The sequence below is a fragment of the Monodon monoceros genome, unplaced genomic scaffold (genome assembly GCF_005190385.1).
Source record: "Monodon monoceros isolate NGI ecotype Baffin Bay Population unplaced genomic scaffold, NGI_Narwhal_1 Super_Scaffold_21, whole genome shotgun sequence".
Taxonomy (NCBI): Eukaryota; Metazoa; Chordata; class Mammalia; order Artiodactyla; family Monodontidae; genus Monodon; species Monodon monoceros.
The window spans coordinates 56,320,876-56,334,814 of record NW_021703778.1 but is presented as its reverse complement, the minus strand read 5'-3'; the positions used below and the strand labels follow the sequence as shown (position 1 = coordinate 56,334,814).

General features: G+C 39.5%; 1 protein-coding gene across 5 annotated transcripts in view; it reads left to right on the top strand.

The window, feature by feature from the left end:
- Positions 1-13,939, top strand: part of MYO5A (myosin VA) — a 187,159-nt gene that overhangs the window by 115,528 nt on the left and 57,692 nt on the right. For all 5 annotated transcript variants that reach the window (XM_029236767.1, XM_029236768.1, XM_029236772.1 and 2 more), the window contains exons 19-23: positions 1,818-2,029; positions 2,948-3,104; positions 7,502-7,741; positions 8,748-8,996; positions 11,670-11,763. In XM_029236767.1, the coding sequence (XP_029092600.1) occupies positions 1,818-2,029; positions 2,948-3,104; positions 7,502-7,741; positions 8,748-8,996; positions 11,670-11,763 (952 nt within the window). The remainder of the gene's footprint in view (positions 1-1,817; positions 2,030-2,947; positions 3,105-7,501; positions 7,742-8,747; positions 8,997-11,669; positions 11,764-13,939) is intronic.

Below are 13,939 nucleotides of genomic sequence, written 5' to 3'. Positions count from 1 at the left end.
TCTGTCAAATGCTGAGTGAGTGAGATAAGAAATCAACGGAAGACAAAGCCATATCTGCTGTGGGAAGCAGGAACTATTTCATGGAAGACATGTATTTTGAGTCAGGCCCTGAAGAGTGGGTAAGATTGTATAAAGTGGAAGGAGACTATCCTACTAGGGAGCAAGGAGCAGAAAAGCATAGTTTTCTCAAAAAGCAGTTAGAGTCGGATTTTTGTTTTTGCTTTTGCAGTAAAAGAAATGGTGCATGGGACAGTAGGGAATTGGTTAGGAAATGTGGGTTGGTGTTTGAAGAGACTTGCATACCGAGCTAAGGCGTTCACAGACTTTAGAATGCACCAGAGTCACCTTCAGGGCTTGTTAAACTTCAGAGTGCTGGGCCCCACCCCTAGAACATCTGATTTGGTAGGTCTGGGACGTGTCCAATAATGTGCATTTCTAACAAGTTCCCAGGTGATGCCGATGCTGGTTTGAGGACTACATTTTGATAACCACTGATGTAGGTTGTAGAGAATTTAAGACTCATGAGATGCTGTTTAAAGAATATTTTCACTTATTTGACACTAGGTTGGATGGATTACCTCACTTTGAAGTAATTAGTCATAATTATTAGCTATTAACTAGATGTAATATCTCTTCTTTGGTGATAATAACTTTATTTTTCTTGAAAGCACTTAGGCCACTTTCCTGGTAATGTGTAAAAGAATCTGATACATTTTGAATCTGGCCTAAGTCCTTTCTAGGGAATGGAGAGCAGAAAGTAGGGAAAGCCTCCTCCCCCAGACTGCTCCCCCCTGCGCTTGGGGCCACAAGGTAAAGGAGTGCAGGCTTGGGGGCGAGGGAGAGAGAGCTGAGATGAAATGGGGCAGGGAGAAGGAGACAGGGAGAGGGAACCACTTTCTAGCTCTTCCAGCTAGCCTCCTTTGCAAACTTTATTGATTTAAACTGAAACAGTTTTAGATATATGTGGAGATTTCTGATGTTCTGTTTTCATGTACAAGATAGGAAATATTTGCTTACAGTGAAAAGTGATTTTCTCTGTTTTCACTTAGAATTTCAGATCACAGTATTGATTAGTATAAATAAATTCTACTCTTCTTTTGATATAAGATGGTTAATAACTTGCATGCTTCTAGATAAGTTGGATCAGAATATAATAGACCAAAAATAGCATCATATATATCTGTGTTTACTGCTCAGCTTTGTTTATAATCAGAAGTCAATGAGCGTTATAAATGATTACATTTTTGTAAAAGGAGTTTTGAAATTTGTAGGAAGATTTACTGTTGATAAAACCAAGAGATAACTGTTGAGAAACTTAACTCTTAACATGAATATGCAAGATTTTTTATCTTTTAGTTTTTATTTTGTGTGCATTACTTCCTGCCTTTTTCTTCATATTGGTGTTTTTGTCCCTTCAGCTTTCTCATGGAACACACAGCCCGATGTAATTCTTACAGCCTGGGTCAGTCAGAGGGAGTGTCAGCATCTCCATTTCCTTGAGCTATTTAAAATACAGACAAGCAAATAGTAGCTGCCTATAACCCACAACCAAGTTTTGGGCCTCATTTAATAATTCCAGGTAGAATAATTCTGGAAAATAACTCTTAACCTGCAGTTTTCCTTGAAGTCCCTTCTATTTGCTCCACTTGCATAGGATCAAAAAGCTGGCTCCATTAGTTAATTGTGATGTAGCCCAAGTTTTAGCTAATAGTTTTATCCCTTTACTAATTCTGCTTTTAGACATATATTTTCTCTTTAAAATTCATTTATCTAGTCATCATTTCTACTTCTGAGTATACAGTTTCTTCCAAAAATAGGACAAGGACAAATACCAGTTTGGGAAGACAAAGATCTTTTTCCGTGCCGGTCAAGTGGCCTATCTGGAAAAATTGAGGGCAGACAAATTGAGGGCTGCCTGCATCCGGATCCAGAAGACGATCCGAGGGTGGCTGCTGCGGAAGAAGTTCCTGCGCATGCGCAAGGCTGCCATCACTGTGCAGAGATACGTGCGAGGCCACCAAGCCCGATGGTAGGTCTCCTGGCAGCATGTCCACTCTGGCTCATGGGCAGCGAAGATTGGCGGGCTCATCTGATTGATTGTCCAAACTAGGACAGTTTTGAGTGGTCACCCTACCTGAGAAGGCAGCACCTTACCTCTTCTTAGGTCCAAGGAATTAACTCATAAGACAGTTAAATAGAATACAATTTCACTCACCTTTGTGAATGATTCAGATTGAACCTCAAAAAAATAATTAAAAATTACTGCCTACTCATGTCCTCAGTATTTATTTTTTATACATTTATATGGGCTTGAAGAAATCATCTGTACATTAGAACAGTCATGAATATAACTAGTTAATAATGACTCTGTTGAGGAGTTTGGGGGAGCAGTTAACTGAGAAGGTGTAGAAGAGAGTTAGTTACACTTACGTGTGATTACGTATTAGGATAATTTTAATTTAGAGATATCAAAAGACATGAATTAATGGTAAAGAACTTGTGCCCAAATGGATAGATTAAGGAAAAACATCGTGCATTAGCAATGGATAGAGCTAAGAAGGCTGGGTGATAAGTAAGTACAGGATTACTGTGTAAGCTCATCTGCTATGTAAAGGGGACATAGCCTGGGGTAATGAGCACAGTCCTAGAAGGAATAAGCCTTTATGACCTTCGCTTTCTGTATTGTAAAATCAAGTAATATGGGACATCCCACTTTTCAGGGTTAGGTAAGACTCAAATGAGATAATGGATGCACAGATATTTGGGGGATCATCAAATAACTATACAAATATAAGAAATATAAATGTTGATTTAACATGTATGTTATTAGAATAATACAATGGAGGTGCTACTTATTCTGCCAAAGATATTGGTGATTTCAGCCTCTACAAAAGGTATTCATGGGTTTTTCTGATTACTGACTACGCACCACTCTTTCTCTGGCCAGTTATGCTAAGTTCCTGCGCAGAACCAAGGCAGCAACCATCATTCAGAAGTACTGGCGCATGTATGTAATCCGCCGGAGGTACAAGATCTGGCGGACTGCCACGATCGTCCTTCAGTCTTACCTTCGAGGCTACTTGGCCAGAAATAGGTATCGCAAGGTGAGGCCTTGTTTTCAACTTTGTTTATTCATTCCATTAACGTTAATCAAATTCCATGTCTGTACAAAGTGCCACGGGGGCTCCTATGGATGTAGGAGTCATATGGAGACAACCAACAATTGAAATACATTTTTAAATATTAAATAAGCCACATATATTTATTAACATGATGTTGAAAAAGAAAATTTACATTTTTCTTCCCCTGTCTGTAATTTGAAAAAAAAGTGAGTATATTAGTTTCCTGTGGCTGCTGTCATAAATTACCACCAACTTGGTAGCTTAAAACAACAGAAGTTTATTTTCTCACAGTTCTGGAGGCAAGAACTGTGAAATTAAGGTGTCAGCAGGGCTGCTCTCCCTCCAGAAGCTATGGGGGAGAACCCATTCCCTGCCTCTTCTAGTGCTGGTGGCCACCAGTATTCCTAATAATTGTGGCCATATCACTCCAGTCTCTGATTCCATCTTCACATCATCTTCTCTCTGTGTCTAACTTCACTTCTTTTGTCTGTCTCTTATGAGAACACTTGTGATGGATTTAGGGCCCACCCAGATAATCCAGGATAATCTCTCCATCTAGAGATCCTTATCTTAATCGTATCTGCAAAGGCCCTTTTCCCAAATAAGGTAATATTTACAGATTCTTAGTATTGGGGGCCTTTATTCAGCTGACTGTGGTGAGCTTTGAATAGGTAAAAATATTGGGTAGGCCAAAAAGTTTGTTCGGGTTTTTCTGTAACATCTTACAGAAAACCCAAACGATTTTTTTTTTTCTTTTTTTTTTTTTTTGGCGGTACGTGGGCCTCTCACTGCTGTGGCCTCTCCCGTTGTGGAGCGCAGGCTCCGGATGCGCAGGCTCAGCGGCCATGGCCTACGGGCCCAGCTGCTCCGCGGCATGTGGGATCCTCCCGGACCAGGGCACGAACCCGCGTCCCCCGCATCGGCAGGCGGACTCCCAACCACTGCGCCACCAGGGAAGCCCCGAACGAACTTTTTGGCCGACCCAATATATGGCAGATGAACAGATTAAGAATGAAACAACCTTGGAACAATTTACCATGGTAAAAATGAAATCAAATATAACATCAATGTGGTCAAAGTTGTATTGACTGGAGTATTATGCTCTAGAAAGTTTTGACAAATAATCTTTATGTCTAGCAATAATCATCATGGCTATAGACAGTGGATCACCAGATTAGTCTTAGTCATCACCTCTAACAATATATGATCTAGTCGATGAAAGTTTTTCCTCTTTCATTTCGGCAAGGTTTTGAGTCGGTTCTTTAGAATATAGCCCTAATAAGCCAAAAATACAGTCTGGATCTTGGAGCTCTCTGGGCATCACTGTTAGGAGTGTCAGTAGAGTGATGTGAAGGACATTTCTCTAATCACAGGCAGTGATTATGTGGGTGTGCCCTAGGCCCTATTCATGTATTTATTTTATTTTCTTATTTTGAATTAATTTTATATAACAAAGAAAAATGGAACGCTAATGAGGCTTGAATGAGCATATTTAATAGCTATGTTTTGAAGAAAATTTGAAGACTTAGCTACTCCAGGTCTTTCTGCCCACGCCTGCTTTATAGTCAGATGTTCTTTCTCTTCAAGCATGAGCTTTCAAGGGAGGGAAAAGCCTTATTAAACTTGACCTTTTAGATATACCAAACCAGTTACCCTCCTGTTTTCCTCACTACTCTCCTCAGGAACATCTGAACTGGCGTGTGAGGCCTTTGGTTTAGCAGTAGCAGTCTCTAGCTAGCTTAGCTCCCAGTGTGACTGGACATAGTAGGGGAGGCAGGTTAGAGACAGGCTCGTGTGTAGGCCAGTAGTACCCCCTTAGTGATCCTTCTAGCTGTGATTCCAATCCAAGCTTCCCCCAAGCTTTGGGGGTCTTAAAGTGAGAGCAAGTGTTATTTAATGTCTCTGACTCACTGATGGAAATGAGATTGAGAATGGAAGCTCTAATTATATACTGTTTCCATTTGACTGAAATTAGAGAAATGGACCAGTATCTGAAGTTACATGGGGAGAAGGAAATGGAACAGGAATATTGGCATTAATACCTTTGCCTCTGTGTGCTGCTTGAGTTTTAAAGTCTGAAAGCCTTCAATTTGCCATCACTGAGTCTTATCCAGTTTGTCACTAGTCATCCAGATAAGATAGGTGGCTCCCTTGGGATTGTGTTGTTGAGTGAGAGCTCAGGATGCCCTGCCTCACTGCGGCATGATGCACGGTGACTGCACTTAGTGGGAACTGAAGGCTGCCTTAGCATTAGGAAAACATCCCAAAGGGACAGCCTTGAGTTGGCTGAAGATACTATGAAGGTCTCCTAAACACCTGTGTTTATTTTGTATTTGTTGGCTTTAAACACAACGACTTATTTCTTAATTGTATCCTCTAGGATGGCATATGTTTTTCATGGTTTTTCTCAGCTACATAACCTAAAAATAGGAACTGTTCTTTTAATGATCTTACTAAACTGCTACCTATCTGAATAGATGGTTTCAGAGATTTTTTACATTTAAAAAGTTTCATAAAAGATACATTGTATCCATTTATAATAATCACTAATAAGTACTTAATCAAGTGCATACATTTAAACATTTATATCACACAAGACTTATTTTGTAATATCGTAGACTTGAAAGGACATCAAAGTTTTGCTAGTTCAACCGTTCTTAAAATTTAAGAACTTCTTCCCCATCATTCCTGGAAACTGTTTACACAATCTCTGCTTGATGGTCATTAGTGACAAGAAATTCATCTCATAAGGCAATCTTATTTTTTAAATTTTATTTTTATTATTATTATTTTTTTGGCTACATTGGGTCTTCATTGCTGCCTGAGGGCTTTCTCTAGTTGCGGCGAGCGGGAGCTACTCTTCGTTGTGGTGCACGGGCCCTAGGCAAGTGGGCTTCAGTAGTTGTGGGACGCGGGCTCAGTACTTGCAGCGCGTGGGCTTCAGGGCACACAGGCTTCAGTAGTTGTGGCACACGGGCTTCAGTAGTTGTGGCATGCGGGCTCAGTAGTTGTGGCCTGAGGGCTCTAGAGCACAGGCTCAGTAGTTGTGGCACACAGGCTTAGATGCTCCATGGCGTGTGGGATCTTCCCAGAGCAGAAATCAAACCCGTGTCCCCCTCATTGGCAGGCGGATTCTTAGCCACTGTGCCACCAGGGAAATGCAAGGCAATCTTATTGTTATAAGTTGTTTATAAGTTTAGGGCAATATCTTTTTTTTTAAGAAAATACAATATAAAATTAAGATTTGTTTACTTCACTTTATCTTCTTTTTAGCTTTCCTTTTAAAGTTCTCTCCCTACTACCTTTGAATCCCGTAAATGGATTTGTGCTGCATTTATAATAGCAATGGGAAATCCTCACTAGGATGGTATTCCTCAAATATAGCAAACAAGAGTGTCATTTTTTTGTTGCTGGGGAAAAAAATCAATAAATCAGTAATAAACTTTGCAGTACCCCAAGTGTCGTCTTCTACAGCCTGCTTACTGGCCATACCCCATGTCCTCAAGCAGAGACCTAATGCACAGTGACATGGTATCAGCAGTAAGGGTAGTAGGTAAATCTCTTATTTTACTAGCACATAGTTCACAGGGTACCAAGTTCTCCTTATTTTCTAAAGGATCACCTGTTGCTTATAGAAATCATAGAGCAATAAGAAACCTAATGCATTTTTTCTTTCTTTGTAGACTAGTTTTCTATTTAGTAATCTGGTACCTTTTATTTAGACAGCTTCTATCTGTATACTCCATTTATCATCATACATATACATGTAATCATACATATGACATGTGGATATAATACATATTTTTATATATGTCTCTGAAATCTCCTCTTTTTTTTATAAAATGAGTTGAGTTTTTAAAAAATTTATCTTTATTTTATTTATTTATTTTTGGCTGTGTTGGGTCTTCGTTGCTGCACGCAGGCTTTCTCTAGTTGCGGCGAGCGGGGGCTACTCTTTGTTGCGGTCCGCGGACTTCTCATTGCAGTGGCTTCTCTCGTTGCAGAGCACGGGCTCTAGGCGCGCGCGCTTCAGTATTTGTGGCTCGCAGGCTTAGTTGCTCTGCAGCATGTGGGATCTTCCCAGACCAGGGATCAAACCTGTGTCCCCCTCATTGGCAGGCAGATTCTTATCCACTGCACCACCAGGGAAGCCCTCAAATTGCCTTTTAAAGACTACATTTCAATCACCTTTTAAAATAATTTTGTGCTTCCATATATTTGTGATAAATACAATCCACATAATACATTGTTGCTTCAACTTTTATGTCTTTCCCTTTAGGTAATGTGTGGGTTCTCAGCCTGACATCCATAGGTTGATAGAGTTGAATATTGAGTCTAGTCCAGGGTCTGACGTTACTTGCACTTACCCTCTTCTGCAGATACTCCGTGAGCACAAAGCAGTCATCATTCAGAAGTGGGTCCGGGGCTGGCTGGCTCGCACCTACTACAAGAGGAGTATGCACGCCATCATCTACCTTCAGTGCTGCTTCCGGCGGATGATGGCCAAGCGCGAGCTGAAGAAGCTCAAGATCGAGGCCCGCTCCGTGGAGCGCTACAAGAAGCTCCACATTGGCATGGAGAACAAGATCATGCAGCTGCAGCGCAAAGTTGACGAACAGGTGTGTTTTAAACAGGAGTCCTGAAAGTGCAGCATGCCTAACAAAGTCCACTGGGGTCATCTTCAGCATTGTCCCCTCTTGACTTTACCTTTCAGTCTTCGCAAAAAAAGTAAAATAATAATGGCATTAATGAATGTGGAAATAGTGACAAGCTCATAGGTAAGATTATAATTGCAAGGACCAAGGCAGGAAATTATTTTCGAGAACACAGACAGGTTTACTAGCACTCCAAACAGTTAGGACCGAGAGTCATATTGTACTTTATATTTTACAAAGCTCTTTCATCATTATCATTCATTTGTGTGTAGTGTATTGTTCCTTTTACAGATGAGTTGTTTAGCATTGAGATGACAAAAGAAGCAGGAAAATGTCCATGCTTCTTGGAAATCTGCAGTCTATTTGCAGAGATAAAAGTTTGATTTCTTAGAGATAGTTACCAAGTAATATTTTAGCACATGCAAATGATATAAAGGTAGTTAGTAATACATAAATACTAAGGATGACAAAGAAAAACAGAAAACAGAATGAAATAGGATTCATCAGAAAGGTTTTCTGAGTGGGAAGAGGAGTTTCCAGATGGTAAACAAAGGGATTTGTAAGAAACTTGTGATTCTTGAGGCCATCTTATCATTCTTATGCATCACTAGCCGGCACCTGGCTTTCAGCAGCACACTGATTTGTTTTCAAAAGCAAGTATAGATTTTCCTATTCCTGGATTAAGAATCAAGAAAGAGAATTTACTGTGGGAACTCACCTTGTGACTATGAGAAAATCACATCTATGTTGCTCATCATGTAAAACAGAAATAATTGTGCCCATTCTCTCTTTGTATCACTACGAGGGTGCTGATGGTGTTATTTTAAATATTGTCATTAGTAATTTTGGTTAGATACTATATCAGCACTATGATGATATAGCATGAATACGATGAATAGGCATGGTTTTCTCACTAAATACATTTGTGGTGTGTATATTTACTTTTTGTCACTTATGTGTGTGTTTAAAGAACAAAGACTACAAATGCCTCATGGAGAAACTGACCAATCTGGAAGGAATGTACAACTCTGAGACCGAGAAACTACGAAGTGACTTAGAACGTCTTCAACTAAGTGAGGAAGAAGCTAAGATTGCTACTGGACGTGTCCTCAGTCTGCAGGAAGAAATTGCCAAGCTCCGGAAAGACCTGGAACAAACTCAGTGTGAGAAAAAATCCATTGAAGAGTGTGCTGATAGATACAAACAAGAAACTGAGCAGGTAGGAGCTAATGTTCATATCCCCATCTACTCCTTCCACAAAGGAGTTGTGCTGTCATCTTGACCTGGCCCTTGTGGCTCAATATTGGTTTCAATCGAAGGTAAACACACATTTCAGTTGGTTTACTGTTCATTATTAGTGTTTCCCCCAAGCAGCTGTTCCATATGCTGGATGAGTACCTATAGGTCTTTTAGTAAAACCTTTTACTCTCCTAAAGCAGAGGCAAAGCAGTGTTACAAGAAGAGAAGTGATGGCCAAGAACCTACTATACACCCTTTTTCTTTGAATGAATAGATCTGTGTGGAGTGTAGACTCTTTTTTTCTTCAGCAGGTTAAAGGTGATTAAGAAGTAAATCACAATGAACTGTCAGTAGCTGATAGTAGGGATCTTTATGGAAACCTGCATTAAGACTGTTTTGAGAAGTCCAACAGGAAAAAATCCAAATGTCTGCACACTGATCGTAGCCAAGAGCTGCTATGCAGATAGAACAACAATGAAAATGCTTACAGATTGACCAGTGCTTCCACACTACAAATTTGTATTAACTTATATCAAAACTTTATTAAATACAGAAAACACTAAGGTTCTCAAGCAGTAATGAGATGTATTGGTTAAACAAAGTAAAGATACCTCAACATAAGGCTTACTGGAAAAAAGTAATAGGTTTTCAGAGATTCCACTAGTATTACCATCTTTAAATGAAAACAGAGTTGACTGATGGCTGTAACTATGGCAAGAATCCCAATATGCTTTTTCCTTACTGACTTCTGAACCTTAACAGCAGCTTATACAGTAAGAACCTCGAAGGAACTTAGACACAATTCAGGTAGGATAGTGTAGCTAATAAAGTTGCAATCCTTCCATGGTATTCAGGGTCCTGATAAAATAATCCCTTCTATATCTATAGCAGATCTGGGCTCTGATCTGGAAACAGCAGTGCTATTAATATGTTACTTTGACATAGCAAGCTTGTTCTCTCAGAATTCAGATATGTATCCAATGGGATACTGTTGAGGTTTAAGATCTCTCTTGTGCTCTCTCTCTCTTTTTTCCCCATTTCCTGAGTCCCTGGAAGCTTTCCAAATTCCTCCGAAACTATAGAGAATTAAGGTTGGTAGGAGTATTCTCGTTTCCTTTTCAAAGTCAAGTTCATACCTTTCTCGTCTGATAGAATAGTATACCTGAACATATTCAGATTTCTCCTTTCGTTTTATTATCTGCTGACTTCACAAGGATAGCTGTAGGCACTACCATTAATTCTTTTAGATGGAGTGTGATAATGAGGAAGAATGAAAAAATTTCCCTGTGAGAGCTAGCTTTGTGGTCTGGAAAGCTACATTGCCAGTTAGCCTGACAAAGGAGCCTAGAAGGTCCAGCAGAACTGTGGTTCTTAACCAGGAGTGTATTTCAGAATATGCTGGAGAGTTTTTAAAAAGATACCTGCCCAAGCTCTGGGAGTGTGGGCCAGGCACATGTATTTTGAAAAAGCACCACAGGTGATTGGTTGCATGCCCTGACAAAGAGCAGCCTCTCTCAAGAGCACATAGAGAACTCAACCTTTCTACTGAGAGCAGACGTTAAGACCTTATCAGCACAGAGGGAAGACACTGGACCATCAGAAGGAACACCTTCTGGCCTGACTTGTGCAGTGGCACAGTGCTGTAATCTCAGTTCCCTGTTCTTCAGGGATCCTTAGTCAGAGAGCCCGCTTTCTCTGTCTCTGAAGTCCTAAACTTTCTCTTTATTAGTAAAGCTGTTGCTTTAAGAGTCCCTTGAACTTATGCTTAGAGAAAGGAATTCAAATTTCACTTATAACAAGCACACATTCTATTCCAAAGGTGAACTGTATAAATTATGAACTTAGCAAAGTTTCCTTTGGTTTTGATTTTTGCTTCCTGAGAATCCTTATCCAACCAGGAAATAGAAAGTTAAAGGTCAATATTTTTTTATTGTGGTAAAATATGCTTATATGTAACATAAAATTTACCATTTTAATCGCTTTAAGTGTACGGTTCTGTGGCATTAAGTGTATTCACAGTGTTGTAAGGTCAATGCTTAAATGTGGAATAAAAGTTTGCAATCTTGCAAAACTCTTGAAAGGAGATGAAAATGAAATTCTCTTTCTCGGGACAGAGAGCAGGGAGCTTCGGAAGGTCTTCAGTGAATTTCCAAAACCAAAATGCCTTTCATATTTTTCTTAACCTCTGTAATCTCTCTGCTTGAATCATGGGTACACATAAACATTGCATTAGGTTGTTGGTGTGAAAAGGCATTATCATTGCTTCAAGCGCAAATGCTTACTAGGTGCCAGGCAATTGCTAAATGCTCAAGGTACAAAGTAAAACAATAACAGCAAGTCATTTTTGTCCTCCAAGAATTTCTAGTCAATCAGGGAAGTAAAAGTAAATCATTTATAAGGGCTATAAAGAGGCATATTCAGGGTCCTGTAGTAGCCCAAAGGAGAGACATATAATTGGAGGGAGTTTCTGGGAAAGCTTTCTGGAGGGTAATGCTAGAAACAAGTTTGAAGGATGACCAGATATAACTCGGCAAAGAAGTGAGGCAGTGAGATGTGGAAGTAAGGAGTGACTGCTGTATGTGTGGTCTTTGTATTCAGTATCGGGCTGCCTCTGTCTGTGGCAGCCATCTCAGTTTATTGTTTCATTTTATAGTTGGTATCAAATCTGAAGGAAGAAAATACTTTGCTGAAGCAGGAAAAAGAGGCCCTCAATCACCTTATCGTGGAGCAGGCTAAGGAGATGACAGGTAAGCCTCATGTGGGCCCAACCTACTGCACTCCAACCAACCTCAGACCAAAGGTTTATAAGTTACAACTTTGCTTAGACTGTCATCAGTAAATTTGCAGAGTTCTGGAGGCAGGCACTCTAAATATTTGGTTGAATTAGTTGGTGAACTTGTAAATCTGGTCTCCCTATGTACAAATATCAATTCATATTAGTCAGTATCATGGGACTTTTAAAAAAATTGTTCTGTATGTATGATCTATGGCTTATAGGAGTCCTGTTGTTTTAGGACCAATTCTTGAGCTAATATGTATATGTATATGAGTATATGCATCTGTATATATTATTTATTTTGCTAAACCAATGGATATTATTTTCCTAAGATCAACCACTTTTTGCCACCTTAAAAAAAAGGGCACTAGATGTGGACATTTACTTCATTTGCTGTTTGTAAGATAAATTAAAATGGTGATAATTTACAAGGAATCCACATGTACATAAACATGAGCTAAGAAAATATGTATCTAAACTACAATAATTGGTGATAGAAATAAAAAGGAAGAGATTTGATTAGAGTGAAAATATATTATATGAAAAGAATTGTATATCATATATCATCATTTTTGATGTATTCAAAAAAGGAGTAAAAATTTTCTAAAGTTTCTGAAAATTTTCTAAAGTTTTGAGATGAGTTATCAAAACAATAATGTGTTATTAGTAATGAGGAAATTGAGGGGAACAAGTCTCTGTTTATGAGGCAAATTAACGAGGTCAGTTGTTTGAGTGTTAAAATTTGGATGTCAGCTGGGGCCTCCAGATAGAGATGATGTGAAAGCAAATTGAGATGAAAGAGAGAGCCCTCTGTGGTTTTCCCCATACTGCCCCATTCCTCCCAATTAAGGGGAATACTATATAGAAAAGAGAAGAAAATCTGGAATTAAGCCTTACAGGATAACCATAAATAAGGGATAAGGTGAAGAAAAGGAGCAAGAAAAGAAAAGAGGGAAGGAGAAAAGTCATTGAAAACATGGAAAAAAGGAGGCTAGGATGCAGAATGCAGTGGAAAAATCCAGAATGATGAGAATTCTTGAAGGAAAATAGAAAATGTTATTTGATACTGAAAGATAAGAACAAAGACAGTAACAGTGGATTTGCCTAAGGAAAATTTGTTGATAGCCTTGGGCAGCTTCCACAAACTTGTGAGAATAAAAAGCAATTTACAGAACGTTATAGAGAGAAGAAGTTCTTTCATTCATTTATTTACAAATTATTAAAGCCCTAGGGTAGGGAAACACTGTATTGGACACCAGGGAGGCATTTGTAACAAGACGTTTGGCAGCCCTTGCCCTCATGGAGCTGACAGAGAAAGAAATGGTGAAGCAATAGAAGCAGGCAGGGCAGATTAAGATATAGCCACAAAATATGAGGGTAAAATGGGCCATAATGGTAGGAAGCTTAATGTTTATAAATGTGACTGGGTCAGCTCATTGAGATAAAACATAGAGCTGAGATTTAAGGCTTTTTTACTGTGCTTGATTTGCAATCAAGGGCTAATCTCCAATCTCCAAATGATGTCCTATCTAAGTGCCAGCCCCTGGCAACAGAGAGAGTAGAGTGAGGTGAGTAAATGGAAAGGTCAGGTCCCCCAGCAGCACATAGGAGTGGTAACAACAGAGGACCAGGTGTGGGGATCTTACCTGATTAGAATCGAGGGAGTAATAGGACAACAAGGGAGCTCACAGCGTTGGGAAATTGTAAGACAGAACCTGGGGACTGAGATGAGTGGAGACACTCTGTAGAGCAGTACAGCTGGGTCCGCTGAGAAGTCGTTGTTCCCCCAGAGGCTTGAGGAATGTCTCTGACTTTTGGGACAAAAGAATTTTATGAATAGCCTGAAACAGAATAATAAAAAAATGTATACTCTAGTTACTAGATGATGGCTAGTGGAAGTTTATGAAGGATGTGCTATAACCAATGAATGAACTAGTTCTGTTCATGGAACAATGCAATGGATGATGGTTGTTGTTGTTATTAAATTATTCTTTGGTCATGGTATTTTCTCTTTCCCTACCTCCACTAAGATACTCTTCATAGATCATAGTGGTGCTAAAAGTAGAACCCCTCCCAAAGAAACTGGAAGTCAGTGTCCATGTTTGTATTCTTGCATTCTGTGGAGCCATCTTTGGTATGCTTTTCCC